At 37.6% G+C, this 20,903-nt stretch overlaps 1 protein-coding gene across 2 annotated transcripts in view; it reads left to right on the top strand.

Moving 5' to 3' along the window:
- PLA2R1 (phospholipase A2 receptor 1) overlaps positions 1–20,141 on the top strand; it is a 118,816-nt gene extending 98,675 nt beyond the window's left edge. Inside the window, exons 21-30 of one of the 2 annotated variants that reach the window (XM_025405383.1) lie at positions 5,299–5,416; positions 6,109–6,239; positions 6,601–6,748; positions 10,608–10,846; positions 12,411–12,579; positions 14,618–14,758; positions 15,254–15,364; positions 16,528–16,704; positions 19,478–19,510; positions 19,647–20,141. In XM_025405383.1, the coding sequence (XP_025261168.1) occupies positions 5,299–5,416; positions 6,109–6,239; positions 6,601–6,748; positions 10,608–10,846; positions 12,411–12,579; positions 14,618–14,758; positions 15,254–15,364; positions 16,528–16,704; positions 19,478–19,510; positions 19,647–19,861 (1,482 nt within the window). In that variant the 3' untranslated portion in view covers positions 19,862–20,141. Of the gene's footprint in view, positions 1–5,298; positions 5,417–6,108; positions 6,240–6,600; positions 6,749–10,607; positions 10,847–12,410; positions 12,580–14,617; positions 14,759–15,253; positions 15,371–16,527; positions 16,705–19,477; positions 19,511–19,646 lie in introns of both variants that reach the window. The other variant, XM_025405382.1, reaches the window with a different exon arrangement.
- The last annotated feature ends 762 nt before the right edge of the window (positions 20,142–20,903 follow it).

Below are 20,903 nucleotides of genomic sequence, written 5' to 3'. Positions count from 1 at the left end.
AAACACCCTCATGTAGCTCAGAGTTCTATAAAAAAAATTTATTGATAACTAACAGCTAGATCAGTAGTTTTCAGCCCTGGTCAAATATTTAGAATCAGCAGGCGAGCTTTTTAAAAACATCAAGGTGCAGGAGACGTCCTGAAGATTCTGATTTAGCTGATCTGCATGGGATCCAGGCATCCGTATTTTTTAAAAGCTCCCTCAGTTATTCTAATGTGTAGCCAACATTTGCCAGGCAATTCAACAGTCATAGTTCCACAACTCTTTCTTCAAGGCATTAGGAGAATTTGATTACAAAGGATATCATCACAGCAGGCTTCATGAGTAGGTGGCAATTCACCTGGCACAGTGTCAGAGTCACCATGCATGTCTCCCCACCCACAGTGCCTTCCCCGGCACATTAATGCCTAAAATTCCACCACTGGAGTGTCACTCCTTTGTCTCAACACTTTCCTTTATTTTTAAAAGGGAAATATTTTTGAGATTGCCTCATTTGTCATCTACACCTTGAAACAGGTGGGTTTATCAGATTATTAGAAAAACTGCTAATAGAAGAGTTGATAGCTGAGAGGAGTGGGATGGTTTTTCCCTATTAATAAATAAAGCTACAGAAGGAAAACTGGGAGATAACAATGATGGACCTTCTTTACTTCACAATTCTGAAATAAGTGCCAATATATTATGTCCCATTAAACTTTGCTTCTTGTTTGTGAATTTCCTAGGACTAATTTATTTTTTATTTTTTATTTTATTTTATTTTTTTTTTTTGAGACGGAGTCTCACTGTGTCTCCCAGGCTGGAGTGCAGTGGCGCGATCTCGGCTCACTGCAAGCTCCGCCCCCCGGGTTCACGCCATTCTCCCGCCTCAGCCTCCCAAGTAGCTGGGACTACAGGCGCCCGCTACCGCGCCCGGCTAGTTTTTTGTATTTTTAGTAGAGACGGGGTTTCACCATGTTAGCCAGGATGGTCTCGATCTCCTGACCTTGTGATCCACCCGCCTCGGCCTCCCAAAGTGCTGGGATTACAGGCTTGAGCCACCGCGACCGGCCCAGGACTAATTTTTATTGGTTGTTTCTAGGGAAAAAAATCCCACTTTGTTGACGAATTAACCACCTTTTAGAGTTTTTAAAACTCAGATACACAGAAATTAAGCATCTTTTCTGATGTCTCATAAATAGTTTTCTCTGTGTTTGACAATGTAGAAGAGGTTTGACCAGGGGTTAACCCAGGAAGAGTGAGTCATCTAAGATACTTGTCCCAGCAGATCTGTGGGAGGAAGAAATTCTAAGTGTGTGTGTGTGATTAACTCTTGTGCTTCTACTTACATATTTTTATTCAAGACCTAGATTGAGTAGTAATGGCTGCTTTGCACCGTCTAGTTTGGGATTAGTCAATATTTGATTTTGTTCATAACATAGTTTTTCCTTAAAAATAGTCTCACCCATGATTCATTCATTCATTTGACTATGCTGGATGTCGGGAATTCAGTGGTGAGAAAAAACAGAAACAACCCCTTCTCTTTTGGACCTTACACATTAGAGGGAGAACAAACATTAGTAAATCGATCAGGAAAATGGCTGTTTAATTTAAAATTGTGATGTCTGTGATGAAGGAAAGTTTTGTGGTTCTAGAAAAGTGTATAGCCAGAGGACATGACTGAAGTGGTCAGAAAGGCAAGGAACATTAAAAATAGGGGGAGCCGCATGTGCTAAGGTCCTGCAGCAAGGGGGAGTATGACATTTAAGAAACTAAAGGAAGCATAAAGAACTAGAGTGGCGGAAGGTGAGACAAAAGAAGTGGAAAGGGTGATACCGTATTGGACTACTGTCCTCTATCCTAAAAGCAATGGGAAACTCTTGATGGGTTAAAAACTAAAGAAGGACATGACCAGGACCAAATTTTTAAAAGTTACTCTAGGTACAGTGCCAAGGATATATGGGAGAAGGGCAAGTGTGAGAAAGGTAAGGGCAGTTAGGAAGCTATTGCTATAGTGCAGGCAAGAATTAGTAGCTTGGGCTAAGATGGTGGTAGCAGAGACCATGAGGCAGTGGGAATGGGGGATGGGTGAGGGGACTCTTTGGAAATGAGATGTCCAAATGGTATGGCTGTTGGGGAGATGGAGTGGAAAGGTGAGGATGCCTCTGAGGCTTCAGGCTTCTTATATGTGTATAAGTGCATGCTGACCATGCCATTCATTGTGAGTAGGAACACTGGGAAAGGACCAAGTTTGGAGGGAACTGAATTTCATTTTCAAATATTGAGCTAGAAATGATTTTGAGACAAAAAAGAATTTTATATTGAAAGCCCATTTAGAATAGAGTAGGACCTCCTTAATTCACAGTAATAATCAGAGATGCATTAAACTTGATCACATTTTACAAATTAGTAAGTAAACAATTTTTAATTAAGGATGCTGTACTTCATCTTGCTGCTTTGCCTTAATTATTAATGACACAATTTCGGAGTGTGTTAGTAAATATGTTATATTTTTAGAAACAATGAAGTCGTGGTAATGGGAGGCCACACTTCCGTAGTCAAGCTAGTAAATCCTGGCTGAGGCAAACATAGAGGAAGCAGAGGGGGGTGTTTTTCTGGAGAGATTTATTGAGCTAACTGAACCAATGAGGTTCATTGGTATTTATGAATGGTTCATTAGTGTAACTATCTGAACACAAGGTGAATTCACATTAAATGATAAGACTTCCCAATAATTAATATGTGCCACTCTTTAGAATTTGTAATTAGAGGAAAGAGGCAAAGTGAAAGGAAATAGATAAAAGGATAGTTGTTATAAAATTAAACTCCTTAAAAGCCAATTCAGTTTCTTTGTGAAGCAAACAAGACAAAAAGGACCAGAAGAATTGAAAATGTATGTTCTCTCTTAGTTGGCAACTCAAGCTAGTTCAGGGTTTCAGGCTAGTTCAGGGTTTCTGTTTCTTATCCTAAGGGCAGTGGAAAATTCCTGAAGGGTTTAAACTAAAGGGTGACATGATCAGGACTGAGTTTTAAAAAGAATTACCTTGCACTATTGACATTTGGGGCTGGATAATTCTTTCTTTTGGAAGACTGACCTGACCTGTGCTTTGCAAATGGTTAGCAGCATCCTTGGTCTCTACCCACTAGTTGCCAATAGCAATCCCCTCCCCAGTTGTAAAAATGAAAAAAATCTGCAGACATTATCAAAATATACCATGAGGGGCAAAATTGTCCTGTTGAAGAACCACTGAGCTAAATTTAGAATGCCTGACAATGTCATTTGACAACCATTTTCAGGTTTGTTGGCTTTTATTTTGCTTAATAAATGTTTACTAGGGACCTTCTCTGGTGTGATGTTCAAAGAGGAGTAAGAGTCTCTCTGCTTTTAAGGGGTGTGTGATGGTGGGGAAGGGGTGGAGAACTGACAAATTTGGAAATTAAAGAATGGTGGGGAAAGATATTGTGTTAGACTAGTCTTGCATTTCTGTAAAGGAATATCTGAGACTGGGTAACTGATAAAGAAAATAGTTTTATTTTGACTTACAGTTCCACAGGCTATACAAAAAGCATGGTGCCTGCACCTGCTCCTGGTGAGGGCCTCACGGAGCTTACAATCATAGCGGAAGGTAACAGGGAACCAGCATGTCACATGGCAAGAGCATGAGCAAGAAGGTGAGGTGGGAGGAGGTTCCAAAACAATCAGATCTCGCGTGAACTGAGAACTCATTCATCACCTAGGGGATGGTCCTAAGCCTTCATGAGGGATCTGCCCCATGATCCAATCACCTCCCACCAGGCCTCACCTTCAACACTGGGAATCACATTTCAACATGAGATTTGGAGGGGACAGACATCCAAACTATATCAGATACTATTCCAAAATAAGGTAGGAAAGGATGCTTGTTCAAGTGTAGGCTTCCATGCTAACCTAGAATTATCCCGTAGCTGGGTTTTTCTCAGTGGCAAGATCTTAGGTTCTGACCTATCAATCACTTTGGTCGTCTGTGTTCACTGATGAGAGAATTGAATATGAAAGAAGAATCCCCAGCAATTCCAGATGAAATATCCTTTGCATAAAGTTTCTCCTGACCTCTCTGGAATTTTGCCTGACCCATTATAACCTTTCTCTTCTATCTTTTCCTCTCACCTAACTCCATCTGGTCCTACCAACATTCTTAAATTTCATTGAACTTTCGGGGAAAAACAAACAGACTCATCTTTAACCCTGTAACCCTGCCTGTCCTGTCAAGTATGTATCATTCTATTTCTCATCCCATCCCATAAAAAAGAAACCTCTGCGGCAGGGCACAGTGGCTCACACCTGTAATCCCAGCTCTTTGGGAGGTCAAGCCGAGTGGATCACAGGTTCAAGAGATCAAGCCCATCCTGGCCAACATGGTGAAACCCCCTCTCTACTAAAAATACAAAAACTAGCCAGGCGTGGTGGCACGCACGGGTAGTCGCAGCTACTCGGGAGGCTGAGGCAGGAGAATCACTTGAACCCAGGAGGCGGAGGTTGCAGTGAGCCAAGATCTCACCACTGCACTCCAGCCTGGGCGACAGAGCGAGACCCCATCTCAAAAAAAAAAAAAAAGAAAGAAAAGAAAAGAAAAGAAAGGAAACCTCTGCCATGATACAGACGTGATTCTCTCCTGCATAACACTCAACTTTTATTACCAAATTCCACATCCTTTTTTGTGTTCCCTTTAACATTGATGGCCAACCTTCCCCTTCATTTCTATTTCTTCCAGGTTTCTTTGGTCATACCCTTGCTTTCTGTCCCACTGGAATCATTTATTTTTCTTCTCTGGCTCTTGCCAATAGACTTAGTGACCAAGTATTTAGTGAATTTAAACACCTGATGCGCTTTGACTCCCCATTATTTCTCTCTCACTTAAAGTAAGGAAGTGTGTTTGTAAATAAAATTGAACTAAGCTGTTCATTGCCACCCCCAGAATGGTTTTTTTTTTTTTTTCAGATTAAATGTGCTAGTGTAAACTTTGCAATCAGGGTGGCTCCTTTTTAGGAAGAATACTACATTTCATTGTGCTGAAGGCATTGTTCTGACATTTCACATGACAAAACGCATCCCTGCTTCTGTTCCTGCCTGCTGCAAATGCAGGCAAGTCATTAACTCACCCTGAAAGCTGCTCCTCTTTGTTTTACTGTAACACCTTTGGAGGAGTTGAAAGAAAAATGAGTTCTTTCTGCCCAAGAAAATTATAAAGAATTTTCAAAACTGATATTCAGTGTCTTTGGGACATTTTTAATTCACTTAGAAAAATACAGAAATGAATGTTTTGTTTTGACATTTTTTGATAGTGCCTTTTGCTGAATATCCCCAAAGACCCAAGCAGTTGGAAGAACTGGACGCATGCTCAACATTTCTGTGCTGAAGAAGCAGGGACCCTGGTCGCCATCGAAAGTGAGGTGGAGCAAGGTAGAGTACTCAAGATCCAACCAACCAGGCTAACATAACCATTTTTGTTCAAGTATTTATTAAAATATCCCCCCACCAATACTAACATTCCCAAATCAACATTTAAAATACTGTATTGCTGATGATACGTGAATTTTCAGTTTCACCCATAGATTTTATTTCATGATATCTGTAAAAGTTAGTGTGCTGCATTGCTTATAAACTGCTGGGTTTGGGAGCCTTTTCTCTTACCAGTAGCAGTGGAAAGAATAAGGACATGTTTATGGCCTATATTTCAAAATGGCTAAAAGAGTCTCAGGTATAATCTACATGTAATTGCATGGTATGATTTTTAGATCCCTTTAGATTTACCTACATGCTTTTGTTTGATATTTAAACAATTATTTACTTTAGTTTAAATATAGTAGGTAAATCCTCTTTTGTTTAGAAAGATAATTAATGAACACTGGAAATTGTTTTGTTAATGATATGATGAAATCTCAGGTTATCCAGCTAATTTCTGTCAATTTAAGCTAAAACGAAAGTGAAAGAAACTGCATTACCTTAACAAGGATAAAGTAACAAATTCCTACAAATGATTCATAATTATGTTTTGCTGGCATTTAAATATAATCATAGCTATAAATAGGATTCAGTGATTACCCAAATGCTTTCTGCAGTATTAAATTAGATAATGTATTCCTGCTTTTCAGCTTTCATTACTATGAATCTTTTTGGCCAGACCACTAATGTGTGGATAGGTTTACAAAATGATGATTATGAAACATGGCTAAATGGAAAGCCTGTGGTATATTCTAACTGGTCTCCATTTGATACAATAAATGTAAGTTTTAAGATTCATTTTTTAGAGATCACTTTGGCAAGATATTTTATTCAAGACTTGTTTATTAAAGCTTTTTTATTTCCTGTATTTTGTAGGTATAACTTTATATTAGTTTGTCATTAATACATTAATTTTTAATGTAATTTGATATAATTTTATGTGTTCCGTAAATATAATTACTTTACTCATCACAATAATTGTTTATTTTGTAGGTTATGAAATGACTTGTGAATAAGTTTATTAAATGCAAATAAAGGAATAATGGTGTCTTAATTTTAAAAATAATGTTCTTAATACAAATTTTAATGTCATAATAATGCTATATGTTATTATACTTTTGATAATATGCATTATTTTAAAGATTCCAAATCACAGTACCACTGAAGTTCAGAAACACATTCCTCTCTGTGCCTTGCTCTCAAGTAATCCCAATTTTCATTTCACTGGAAAATGGTATTTTGAAGACTGTGGAAAGGAAGGCTATGGGTTTGTATGTGAAAAAATGCAAGGTGAGAAATACTTGGATTTTTATTCCTTTCATTTCCAAAGTCCATCCTTCTCTTCCATGTTGGTTTTACACAGCTGTGTAGCTAACAGCTTCATGGCTAACAGCGTCAGGCACTTCTTTGGCTTTACGTAAGTTTAGTTATTTAATCTCCTCTACCCTAGTCTTACGCCCTTTAGTGGGATTCTAAGGACTGCTGAGGCCACTTGAGTGATGACCAGATTTATGTATCTATCTTAGTCATATTAAATGGTTTTACTGCTTTGTTCTGGGATTATGTATCTGTTCAGGTAATTCTTTTTTTTTTTTTTTTTTTTTTTTGAGGCGGAGTCTCGCTCTGTCGCCCAGGCTGGAGTGCAGTGGCCAGATCTCAGCTCACTGCAAGCTCCGCCTCCCAGGGTTACGCCATTCTCCTGCCTCAGCCTCCCGAGTAGCTGGGACTACAGGCGCCCGCCACCTCACCCGGCTAGATTTTTGTATTTTTTAGTAGAGACGGGGTTTCACCGTGTTAGCCAGGATGGTCTTGATCTCCTGACCTCGTGATCCGCCCGTCTTGGCCTCCCAAAGTGCTGGGATTACAGGCTTGACTGTTCAGGTAATTCTTAAATGTCACTGATAAAATGTTGGGAAAGAATCAGGGAAATAAACCAACTCATACTGGCTCCATTTTTGGAACCCTGAAAATGGTCTCTGTGGCTAAATGTGGTATGCAGCAAGCTTCTAGACCTGATGGGCAGAACCCCCAAATGGTTTCTGTGTGAAATGCCAAAGCCACACTATTACAAATAGCCAACAGGGTCAATGAGCAGTGTGAATGCACTATAACTGACCTTGAGTAGTATAAATAAAAACAACAGCTCATGCTTTCATTGAATGCTGGGTATATACCCCTGCCCACACCACCCAAGAAACCCATAGTTGGTGTCTAGAGCTGTGTGGAACTCTGGGTAGTCTAGCATATATATATATATATATATACTTATTTGGAATAGAAATTTTACTTCTGAATGTGGCATACGTGTGAAGTCTCTAATGTTACTATCAACCCATCCTCGAAAAAGCAGTGCCAGGGAAGCTCCATTTCTGGTTCTCAGTTACCACTTAAACATTATAGTGGTCAGGAACTGAAAAAAAGATACTAGATCTGTAATAGCAAGAGCAATATGGGAACAGCAGAGCCTTGTAGGGAAAGAAATAATATGAGCATGCCAGGTACTTACACATTTATGATGTGCCTGACACTGTGCCTTGAGTGTATGCTCAGTTTGCCATAAAATCCTCAAGACAGTTCTATGAAGTAAGTAAAAGTTTCCCATTTTACAGATGAGGAACTCTAGGCTTAAAAACATAAGTAATCCTTGCTGGGCACGGTGGCTCACTCCAGTAATCCTAGCACTTTGGGGGGCCAAGGCGGGTGGATTGACTGAGCTCAGGAGTTCAAGACCAGCCTGGGCAACATGGTGAAACCCTGTCTCTACTAAAATACAAAAAATTAACCTGGCATGGTGGTGGGCACCTGTAGTCCTAGCTACTAGGGAGGCTAAGGCACGAGAATCACTTGAACCCTGGAGGCGGATGTTGCAGTGAACCGAGATCGCACCACTGCACTCCAGCCTGGGCTACAGAGCAAGACTGTCTCTGGGAAAACAGCACAACACAAAACAAAACAAAACAAAACAAAACAAAAATAACACACTCAAGAGAATCTCAGTTAAACACAATGATTTTATTCCACTACCTTAATGTTGATTTATTCTTGGAATTTACCCTCTGATCACTTTCTCTCTTTGGTATTTTTGGGACTAACAGTGTAGATTTTCCTTTAGAGATAGTATAGAATAGTGGTGATTGAGAGCATAGGCACTGGAGTGCCCACCACACATGGGTTCCCACCCTCCTTTGTAGATAAGCTTCAGTCAAGTCATGACCTTCTGTGATCATGATTTCTGCATCTGCAAAATGTGGTAATAACCATCTCACACACTCTATGTATATATAACACTTAGCATACTTCTAGCATGTATTTAACAAATAATAGAGTTATTATTATTATTTCCAAAAAGTATTGTTCAACTACAGTAATTATTGTAGCCAACAATGACTATTCAAGTTCTGCTCCTCTTCTCCATTTGCCAGATACATATGTGCTCACATTGGGCTTGAACCCAAAGTCTTTTATCTACCAAAACAATTAAGAAACCAAATAAGAAGAGACACAATGGCAAACCAAGACTCCCCAGTTTAGAACTTGGTTTCCAATAGATCTTTCTTTTTCAGGGCAATGGGTGGAAAAACCCTGCTGCTCAAAAATCACTTGTTTTGAAACTTAATGGAATCAATTACATATGGAGAAATTTATATATGTAAAAATACAGACATATAACTCAGTGGGGAAAAAAAACAGTCAAATTGGCGTTTGGGTAACATATACAAAGAATTTCATTTAATTTTACGAATTGTTAGCATTTTAAAATAGCTACTTTGATATTATTTTTATTTTGTATGAATAACCATTACACTGGACATATAGGCTGGGCACAGACTTCTAGCAAAGAATAAAAATATGATAAAAGTGTGATCCATCACAATTTATAGAAATTAAATAGATTCATTTTACTTTGGTTTTTCCATATGTATGGCTGCTATATTGAGGTAATGGTTTCAGATAAAGGTCAGTTTCCCACTTTGCCATTTTTATTGGAGGCAGTATGACCGGAGGCGGAGAGTGGAGGAAGAAGCAACAATCATAGGATGCTTTCTGTGTCTCCATACAATAGTGTGTGCGCTGTGTGGATATCTTGTTCAATTCCATCCACACCTCTCCAAGGGAGATCATCTTCATCTCTTGGAGACCATAAATTTGAGGTTTAGAAAGATTTATTTGCCCAAGGGCTCTTAGCCAGTTAGGGCCAGGAATAGGATTAAGTCCCAGTCTCATGACCTATCCACACCTCACATGCTTCTTTCCAACACCAAATGTTGTTAAACCAGTACACAGAAATTCAAGTCACTTTGGATCAGAAGGTACAAAAATTCTTACCTTGTTTTTGTCCTTTAGGTTTTCTAAACCTTTAATCTATCCTAGTATATAACATAATACAGAACAGAAAGGCAAACGCACATATTAGAGAGGAAACACCTGTTCATAAACACAGGCTTGGTTTTCACATGATCAGAGGCACTCACGAACACTCAAGCACCAATGCTTGACAACATGTGGGAAAACCTTGCCTTTTAATTTATAAACCTTGACTGTGACAGGTGACATATTAATAGTAACTGTTTATAAGAACAGTGTGTATTTCTAAGAATTTATTAACTTTATTTTTTAAAGTTCCTTTTAGAATTTATACATGCAAACATTAAGCACAATAGTGACTATCAGTGTCAAAAGTGTTATCAAGTATTTTACCTGATAATATGCACCTGTAATATTAGGTTTGCAATGCAGTATGTGACTATATAACATGTGCCTCTCTGCTACTAATAAGCACTAAGTTCTGCCAGAGCAGTGTGGATTAGGCCAAGTGTAGTTAGTGTAGTGAAACCCACCTAAGAAGATCACCATCAGTTCCAACAAAAAGCAGTCAATTTGATAAAGGATGGTCAAAAACGGGAAATCTTCTAGAAATGGTTCAATCAGTGTTTATGTTTTTGAAAAACGATTCATTAAATTTCCTAAGTGTTCTCATTTTTGAGCATCACCTACACTTTCAGATAGTGTCCTCGTTTTGAAACAGTCAATTCCAGAAGAAAGCTCTGTGATCAACATGGATCATAGTGACAAGGATCTATGCTAAGCTTTGCCTCCTCCTTTGTCATCCACATGCTACAAATGACCTTTGTTGCTGTTCTTGTTCTAGATACTTCTGGACGTGGTGTAAATACATCTGATATGTATCCAATGCCCAATACCTTAGAATATGGCAACAGAACTTACAAAATAATTAATGCAAATATGACTTGGTATGCAGCAATAAAAACCTGCCTGATGCACGGAGCACAGCTGGTCAGCATCACAGACCAGTATCACCAGTCCTTCCTCACTGTTGTCCTCAACCGGCTAGGATACGCCCACTGGATTGGACTGTTCACCACAGATGTAGGTATCCTAACTCCCTTGAGACATCCTTGAATAATTAAGTTTAGCATCTACCTCCTTCGTGATCTGGCCACTGAAATTAGCACTGAAAAAAAAATCTCAAAAATAATAATAAATATAATACTTAAATAATTGTTTTATGCAATTATTTGACCAACCTTATGAGCAGCCTATGACTACAAAATAAGAGTACACACCTCTTTAGGGTAAACATCCACTTGCCTAATGTCTGGAAATCAATACCCTTCAAAGGTTCTCTGAAAATTTCCAAGTACCCCGATACTGCCTTGCCTGTGCACTGGAACACATCTGAAACTCAAGCACTGCATTTGGGAATTGGTGGCATTTAATGAATCTCCAAGAAAAAAATGAATCATTCTTCTTGTCTAGAAATGTGATTATTAATTAGTTCAGTACCCCTTATAACTAAGCACTTGAGGTTTTATTTTCCTCTAGGGATGTGGTTTAGAGAATACGTTATTTTCATTTTTTAAATAAAAATATTGTACACTCAAAGTAGCGAAAAGTACACTAGTCTATCCTGACCCCTAGTTCTACTCCCTAATGTCAGTAATTGTGAACACTGTCTTGCGTGCCATCTAGAAATTTTCCATGTATGCACATATATATTCACGTAATGGAAGAATATGTATATTATTTTTCAAACACAAATGAGATCCTATTCTATATGCTGTCTTTAAACTTGCTTTTTAATTTAATATATCTTTTACAATTTCACATGTCAGCACATAAAAATCTCGTGAATTCTTTAGAACACGGCATGTAAGGATGTACTACAACTTATTAAACCATTCTCCTGTGAATAGGCATTTGGGTTCTTCTCTGTTTTTCACAGTTATAAACAATGCACATGAAATATCCTTGTTCCAGTAGGATAATTTTTTAGAAGTAAAATTGCTGCATACACTTTAAATTTTGACAAGTACTACCAAATTGCCCTCCAAGAGTTTGCACCAATTTACATGCCAACAACAGCATGTGATAACGTCTAATTTTTTCACATCCTTGCCAACACCAGGTATTCTCAAAATTTTAATCCTTGCCAGTGGGAGAGATAAATGAATGGTATTTCATGATGATTTATTGCATCATGTAGTACAGAATGTTTTAACTTTATGTAGTCAATTTTACTTTATGGCCTCTGGATTTTCTATGACTTAGAAAGGTTTTCCCCATACCAACAGTACAAAAAAATTTAACCAAGTTTTCTTTAACATGTTTACATTTTTAATTTTATGTTTGAATCTTTGATCGATCTGAAATGTATTTCACTGTAAAAGACAAGGTACTGGTCCAATTTCACGCTGATTGCTTACTAGAAAATCATAGTGGCAGGGAGCCAAGAATTCCTACAAATCAAAAAAGATCTCATTTGTGGCAGATATTCGTGTTTGTCAAGCTGTATTCACAAATGTCCTCGCCCCTCTTTAAACAGGTGTGTGAAAATAGCAATCGATGTGGGAATTGTAGTATGCTCAGATAACATTGGGTGATGCTGCCAGCAGTCATGGCAAGGAAATGATGGCTCAGTTTTCCTCCACAGAATGGTCTTAATTTTGACTGGTCTGATGGCACCAAATCCTCTTTCACTTTTTGGAAAGACGAGGAGTCCTCCCTCCATGGTGACTGCGTTTTTGCCGACACCAACGGACGCTGGCATAGCACAGCCTGTGAGTCATTTCTGCAAGGTGCCATTTGTCATGTGCCCCCTGGTAGGTACAATTCTATTCAACTCAAAAATATACCCTATGTAACTACTGTATGCAAGGCACTATGCTAAGCTAGGGATATGAGGATGAGTATAGTAAGAAGTCTCTGTCTTCAAGAAGCCTCTGGTCTGGTGGGTGATGTAAAGAAAAACAGAACTACAAAATGATACAAGAGAGGTAGCAAATGTTGTGGGGGTTATCAAGAAACAGAATGCATTGTATCCATTTGGAGAAAGGTAGAAAGGCTTCTTGAAGGACACGGCAGTGCAGATGGGCCTTGATAAATGAGTGGGTGTAGATGGCTAATAATGGGACATGGAAAGGCATTCTGAGCAGAAAAGCTGGATGAAAATGGGGAAGGAAGGCAGGACTAGGATTGTGTAAGGCAAAGCCGATGTTGGAATTTGCCTGAATGCAGGTTAGGCGTAAGGGAGGGGTGGGAAATTAGATGAGAAACATGGGCTTCAAGCATGTGTGGAGGACTTTGAGGATTCAAGTTTAAATCAAAGATGGATAGGATTCCAGAGCTACAATAAGATGATGGTGATATTGTTTGGATATTTTGTAGCTATCTGGCTCTGCACTTTACATAATATCTCATTTACACTTAAAGTTCACCTGTGCTAACCCCTTTATTAAAAATGAAATGTAAATTCAGAGCATTAAATAGCTTCCTAAGTGTCACACAGCTGTCCATCACCAGTACCAAGAGTAGAAATCAGGTTTCCTGCACAGAATTCGCTAACACACGCTGGCCTCCTTTTAAATCTCTCATTTAGTAAAAGTGCATGTATTTACTTGCATTCTGGGTACTGTATCAAATAACATACAAATTATATACCTTTAGATCAAAACAATCCAGATTAAATGTAAATGATAGCCACATGTATCTTGGAAAAGCTAATTGTGCTTCTAAAACACCATAAAAGCTGTCCTTCCCCCCCTCCTTTTTTTTTTTATTAGCTCTTGCCTTTTTTTGGAATCTTGTCCTTTCAATAACAATGCATTTATTGAATGCTTAAGAAGTGTCAGGCTCTAACTCATTGAAACTTCTCAACTTGTAAGGAAGGTGGCTGTGTGGCATACACCAGAAATCCCAGCACTTTGGGAGGCAAGAGCAGGAGGACCTCTTCAGACCAGGAGCTTGAGACCAGCTTGATTAACACAGTGAGACTCTTTCTCTACAAAAAAAAAAAAAAAAAAAATCAATTATCTGAGCTTGGTGGTGCGTGCCTGTAGTCTGCTACTTGGGAGGCTGAGGCTGGAGGATCACTTGAATCCAGGAGGCTGCAGTGAGCTGTGATTTTGCCACTGCACTTCAGCCTAGGTGACAGAGTGAGACTTTGTCTCTTAAAAAGTTTTCTGTAATTTAAGAAAAAAAAATTTTAAAGATTTTGTTGTTAGCTCTCTTTTATAGATAAAGAAACCAAGTGCAAGGTAACATGCCCATGGCCACGCAGCCAGTAAGTGGTGGAGCCAGGATCTCAGCATGGATGTGTCTCTCATGCTGGCTCTCTGAAATAAAGTCCCCCTGGAGTTCCCTTATTTATTTTATGTTATGCTACATTATGATACTTTATTGAATGCATTATTTTCTTTCATAGGTTTATTAGTGGGTAAGGACTTTTCAAATCTGTGATACACAGCACTGCATGAAATGCATACATTTGGAAATCTCTTTTGCCAGCGTCAGTCAACTGCCACTCTCTCTGGGAGTCATAGCCCCTGCTTGTTCCAACCTTTAGGATGCTAACTGTAAACATGAAAGAGCCCCGCTCACCCAGGCAGCACCCAAACTAAGCCTACAAAGCTGTGCATTAGCATATTTTGTTATGTTTAGGTAAAGATTCTTTCTGTCAGAAATGCTATAAACTGGTCGTAGTTTTATAATCATTTACATGAAACCCAATCTTTTGGAGTATTACCATGAAAATCTTGTTACATATATTTAGCTTGGTCTTTTATAAAATGTAGTATCATATTTATCTCAATAAATAAACCCAGTCACCACCCTGAAATCATAACTGGTTTTTCTTCACAGAAACAAGACCATCTGAACACCCAGAGTTGTGCTCCGAAACATCTATTCCCTGGATAAAATTTAAAAGTAATTGCTACAGTTTTTCTACAGTCCTGGACAGTATGAGTTTTGAGGCTGCTCATGAATTTTGCAAAAAGGAAGGTAATTGTTTTTGTGATGGTAAAAATGCTTTAATGTGCTCCTTCTTGCCATTTCAGTAAACAATGTGGATTACTTTATTCATCCCATTATTTAGTGACTTTAGAAGCAACAAAAACTATTGAAAAAATAAATACTATTAAAATTTCTTGTTTGGAGGACAGCTACTATATGAAACAGTGTCCAGTGTAAATTTGGAAACCTAAGATGATGTCTCAGCATACTGCACTTTCTGAAGAAAACGTTCCTTTTGCATGCATTTGCATTATGAATTTTGAATGTTCCCTAAAATTAATATTCTATGCCTTAACTTCTGAAGTGCAAGCTTATATCTTTTTAAAACTGTGGTTTTACTTTTTTAATTTAAAGTATCTTATTTACAATGGAAATTTTCACTTTTCAAAACCTGAGCTTTACAAATAATGGTATAGGAAACATTTTTTTAAGTATATTTATGTGTAAACACAAATATTCCTTTGCTACTTGTCTCTCTTATAGGTTCTAATCTTTTAACAATCAAGGATGAGGCTGAAAATGCATTTCTCCTAGAAGAGCTGTTTGCTTTTGGTTCTTCTGTCCAGATGGTTTGGTTGAATGCTCAATTTGATGGTAACAGTAAGTGATTTGGGTAGAGGAGAGGACATAAATAAATACATGGTTGTTAAAGCTGATGATAATGGCATCTGTGAGCCAGAAAACTCTCCTTGGATACATTTTCTGTGAAAAAAAATAGCATGAAGCCTAAAGCCATTTCTTCCAAAAACAACACTGCAACCCTTTTCTCTATGCTTTTGTCTTTTAAAATAATCCCAGAACACCAAAAATAAAAACAAACAAACAATAACATGTTTATCTTTATGCTTAGCAGGAGGATGCTTGACTGGAACTTTGTGTTCACAGACTTAGTCACCGCATACCAAAACCATATTTACTTGAAAATATCCCAGGTTTCTAAATGTTATAAAAGCACAATAGAGTTATGGAAATGTTTCCATGATAAACTGTGCTGTTAGGATTCTGATTTGTTACTCATAAAAACCAGAGTTTGTAATAAAATGGAATCATGGTATTCTTTTCTTTATGTAATTGATGGTTATTGAAAGGTACTTGTGAAGAAAATTATTTTAATTGGTATGGAGAGCTTGTTATAGTGGTGTACCAAGGTGGGGGGTGAGCCTACCCTTTCGAGGAGGAGTATTTTAATCACCAACATTGTTCAGCATTTCAAGCAGATGGTGATAATAAAAAGCAGACCAACTTTTAGTTAGCTGTATTGTTAGTTTTAAATTATTTTCAGACAATACACTATTGCCCACACATGGGATGGACTGTCCTACCGCCCCTACCCCTTTGGTACATGGCTGGCTTGCTATTAAAGAAATTCACTGTAAAATCTTTTTAGAAAGCAAGCCATTTTGTAATGATGAAGATGTTAGGACTTCAAAGGATTTTTCTTGACTCAATTAGTTTTGTTTATCAAATGATTTCTTTAAATTGATCGTATATATATGGAATATTTCAAAATTCAAACTGTCACATTAAGAAACATGATAACCTAAATGACCTAAATTAGAACACTGTACCTAAAATAAAGAGGCAACTTTATTAACGCCTACCTTTTGATGCTGAGTACATGACTATATTTACTGAGTTGAATGTATTAGTTCAAGAGTCTCATTAAATTCAGGGGGTGCTTTTTATGGTTAATTCCAGTCTTAGTATGTTTGGTAACCATGCACATAATTCATAATGAGTCAGCGATTTTCTCACAGATGAAACCATGAAGTGGTTTGATGGAACTCCTACAGACCAGTCAAACTGGGGCATTCGGAAGCCAGACACAGACTACTTCAAGCCCCATCATTGTGTCGCCCTGAGGATCCCGGAAGGATTATGGCAGCTATCCCCGTGTCAAGAAAAAAAGGGCTTTATATGTAAAATGAAGGCAGGTAGGTAAAATCAGAGAGTAATTCTTCATTTTGATTATACCTTAACTAATGTGACTGATTTCTTCAGCATTTAAAGGTTTTAAAATCCAAGTTTAGAGAATATTCAGATAGATTCTGACATTATTGTCATGTTCTACACCAAACAAGTCAGAGAATAGTTCAGCTCCTTCTTTCTCTGATAGGAAAAAAAAAAAATCATTATAAATCAGCTAAAAGACTATGATTTTTCTTGTGTTACCCTGGTTGATCACCTAATGGACAAAAAAGCATTTTCCCTCAAGCAAATACAACTAGGAATGTAAACCAGCAACCTTCATTCTGGTGACTGCTATTCAGAATTCTTAAGGTTTATGTTTTGTCTCAGGCAATATAATCTAGGCTTATGTACATTTGTTGTGGACAAGGAGATGTTATTCTCTGTTGCAAGCATAATGTGTCCTAAAAGTCACATTCTAACTTAATCATGAGCAACATACTTAGTGTTTAGTAATTAAAAAAGAAAACAATAATTTTAGAAATCTAAGCTAGAAACTTCTAGTCAGTTGCAAACAACCAAAGAGAGGGTGTTAAGGAGGATCACTGATGGTGGGAAAATGTCTATAAAAATTACAGCAATTTCTAGATGTCAGTATTATAAAGTAGGGATCGCTGTGGCCTGGACTACTAGAGAAGTATGCAGACGTGAGGTTTTAGGATCCCAAAGGATGAAGAGAATTATAGAAGCTAGAGCAGAAGAGGAAAAGGCCCAGCCTGATTAAAGGCAGCAACTAAGAATGTAGAGCAAAGGGCTCACGTTAGGGGGTGATGGGAATAAAATTGGACAGTAATGTAGGATCCTTTCACAGAGAGTGCCAGGCTAAAGAGCTAAACTTTGTGGTGGAAGAGACAAACCCCTATGTGCTCTGTAGACACCTGTGATGAAGTAGAACTCATGAGGCTATGAAGAGAAACATTTGTAATTTAAGTAATTGAACTAGGAATGAAAGAGGAGGGGCGAAATAGGAAGAGAGAATCACCAGCCTTGGTGACTGATCTGATACTGGGAATGAAGGAGAAAACACTGCAGGTGTGGGCACCAATGTCTGAAACCCCCACAATGTGAGTCTCAATTCTGTGTGAAAAACATGGCTAAGCCTGATAAATAATGTGACCAAGTTATCACTAGCGTTTAAATATCAAGAACAAATCAGAAACACTTCATGTCTTACAGGACTTTAAAGCTTCCTATTATGCAGATGACACCTCTTTCATCCTTTGTAGCAGCTTTCCAAGGTTGTGGAGCAATTTAAATATCCCTATTTTACAGATGGGAAAAGTGCCTGTCCAAACTGAGGCTACATCAAGGACTACAGAGAAAACTCTAAGTTTTCTAAGTGCTCCTTCCATGCCGCCCACTGCATCTATTCTGAGAACAAACACTCTTAACAGTCTTTCTTAAAGATGTATCTTTGTGTTTAAAGTGATGGTTATCCCAAGTACACTGTATAAAGTGTATGACTATATTCAATTATCACTTGTATTCTGAAAATTTGTGCATCTGATATGCATCAATTTAAAAGAAGTGTCTTCACAAAAACACAATAATACATGTTTTCAACAGTTTAATGCAATGTTAAATGGCATTGTTTTTATATTAAAAGAACAAGTCTGGGACAGGTGCAGTGGCTCACACCTGTAATCCCAGCACTTTGGGAGGCAGAGGCAGGTGGATCACTTGAAGTCAGGAGTTCGAAACTAACCTGGCCAACATGGCAAAACCCCATCTCTACTAAAAATACAAAAGTTAGCTGGGTGTAGGGGCGCATATCCGTAATCCTAGATACTAAGGAAGCTGAGGCAAGATAATTGCTTGAACCCAGGGCAGAGGTTGCAGTGAGCCAAGATCGCACCATTGCACTCGGGCCCAGGCAACAGAGTGAGACTTCATCTCAAAAAAAAAAAAAAAAAAAAAAAGTCTGTTTTTTAAAAGTATAGTTTTGCTATTGGTAACGGTGTTTATTTTTTTCATGTCTATCAGAGTGAATGCGCATCAGTAGGACATCAAGGCACTTTTTTAACTCACAAATCCATTTCTTCTTCTTCCTCTGGTTCATTCTCTATATCTTTCTCTGGATCTTTACCTAGATCAAAAATAGAAGAGTTCACATTTTGATATAACATCACTTAAAAGATGTGTTTTTACAGTAGAAAGTTTTAAAACAGGAACTCTCTAACTTTTTGGATGGAGAAGCTGTTGCTCATTCCCCAAGACCCATAAGACCACAAAGGTGAGAAGATGCTGATTTAAAAATCCTTGTAAAGAGGCAGGCAGATTATCATTGCTGGACAAACTCCATATGAGATCCCAGCAAAACTGTGAGTTCCTTGTATGCAGGGTTTATATTTTACTCTATATTTATTGCAGCACAGTGCTGGAACTGAATGAAAACTTTTTGGCTTGAAAAAAAAAAAAGCAGGGTGTGTGTTTGTGAGCACTAATAACAGTGATTACAGTAAATCAAAGGTCAGCAAATTTTTTTGTAAAGGGCCAGCTAGTAAACATTTTAGACTTTGGGAGCCATATGGTCTCTGTTACATGGCATTGTAGCACGAAAGCAGCTGTAACGATACATCAATGAATGAGTGTGGCTAAGTTCCAGTAAAACATTTTTTGTAAAAACAGGTGACCCAGTTTGTTCCATGGACCATAGTTTGCTGATCCCTGTGTAAGTAATGACATATTTTTGCTGAATTAAAAGAAAAACCTCATTTTAATTTTTGTATTTGATCTTAGATATTCGCACTGCAGAGGAGCTGCCAGAAAAAGGTACGTTTGAAACCATACAGAACATTTTGATTTTTCTTGGAAATAATAAGATAGAAAGCAACTGTATGACAGTATCTACATTACTTCATCGCCATTGACATTTTTCTTTTAAAAAAATATATATATATTCTTTCAGGACCAAGTCACAGCATCATTCCTCTTGTGGTAGTCCTGACACTCATAGTCACTGTGGCCATTTGCACTCTTTCCTTCTGCATCTACAAGCATAACGGTGGTTTCTTCGGGAGACTTGCAGGGTTTCGGAATCCTTACTATCCTGCAACCAACTTTAGTACGGTACATTTAGAAGAAAATATTCTCATTTCTGATCTTGAGAAGAGTGACCAATAATAATGAGGTCAGAGAATGTCCCAGCCACCAGGGTAAGTAAAGAAGACTAAACAGGAGTCTCATCTGCCTTTCCCTTTACAGCCCACATGCTATTAGAATGTGAATTGGGTCACTATTTTAATTATTCTTGAAGTGATTACTGGTTTTGAATTTTAACCAAATCAGATGGGTTTTGATTTATTCATTTCCCTAAACTGTGATCCATTCTTAAAAAGGGGAAATTATGCATTGGTTATTTTTCACAAAGACAAGAACTATTAAAAGAAACTCCCTATTGAAAATTCTCAAATCAATATGAGTAATAGTTTTTGCATTAATGTGTCTCTACTAAAATTTGGGAGATTAAAACTAATCTGGTATCTATTCAGACATTTACCCACACTTACACCATTAAGAAAGACAGAAAGAAGCAAAAAACAATTAATCTTGTATATGAGAGGAAAAGGAAAGGGCTTCTGAGAGGATTCTTAGTTGTTTCTTTTGAATTCACTTTTAATAGCAGGATTTGGAAAATACTAATTTCTATGCTTAAGGATCACAGGTTCTGGGCTCTCAACTGATATGTAAGGTGACATTCATTTTTATTAGGTCTAACATCTCAAGCTAAAGGAGAAAAAAAATACCTTCTTTTAAATGGCAAAGACCTTCATTAGCAGCACACTTTTATAAACAACCATATAGTTAAAATGTGGCCTTAAACCTTCAATTACTAAATGATTACTAAGTTGGATATTTTAAAATGTCTTATAGATAAGCTTAAAGTAATATATTGAAACTTTAACAGTTGTACTGTCAAAACTCATGGACTTTCTGAAAAACTAAAGATGTAGAATAATATCTAACACTCTTAACAACTGGAAGATATAAAATGTAACTTGGATTTAAAGGGGAAGAGCTAAAGATCTGAATTATAGTTTCATTAGAACCAGACAGACGATTGTTGAGAAGTACTAAATAAATTAGTAATCTAGATATCTTTATTATGTAAATGAGCTTAGGTGTTCTATTTAATAAGCTATTTTCTGGGAACCATCTCCTTTTA

Source organism: Theropithecus gelada, chromosome 12 (genome assembly GCF_003255815.1).
Source record: "Theropithecus gelada isolate Dixy chromosome 12, Tgel_1.0, whole genome shotgun sequence".
In the NCBI taxonomy this organism is placed as follows: domain Eukaryota; kingdom Metazoa; phylum Chordata; class Mammalia; order Primates; family Cercopithecidae; genus Theropithecus; species Theropithecus gelada.
The sequence above is the reverse complement of the archived record's forward strand: the minus strand, read 5'-3'. Positions and strand labels throughout refer to the sequence as shown.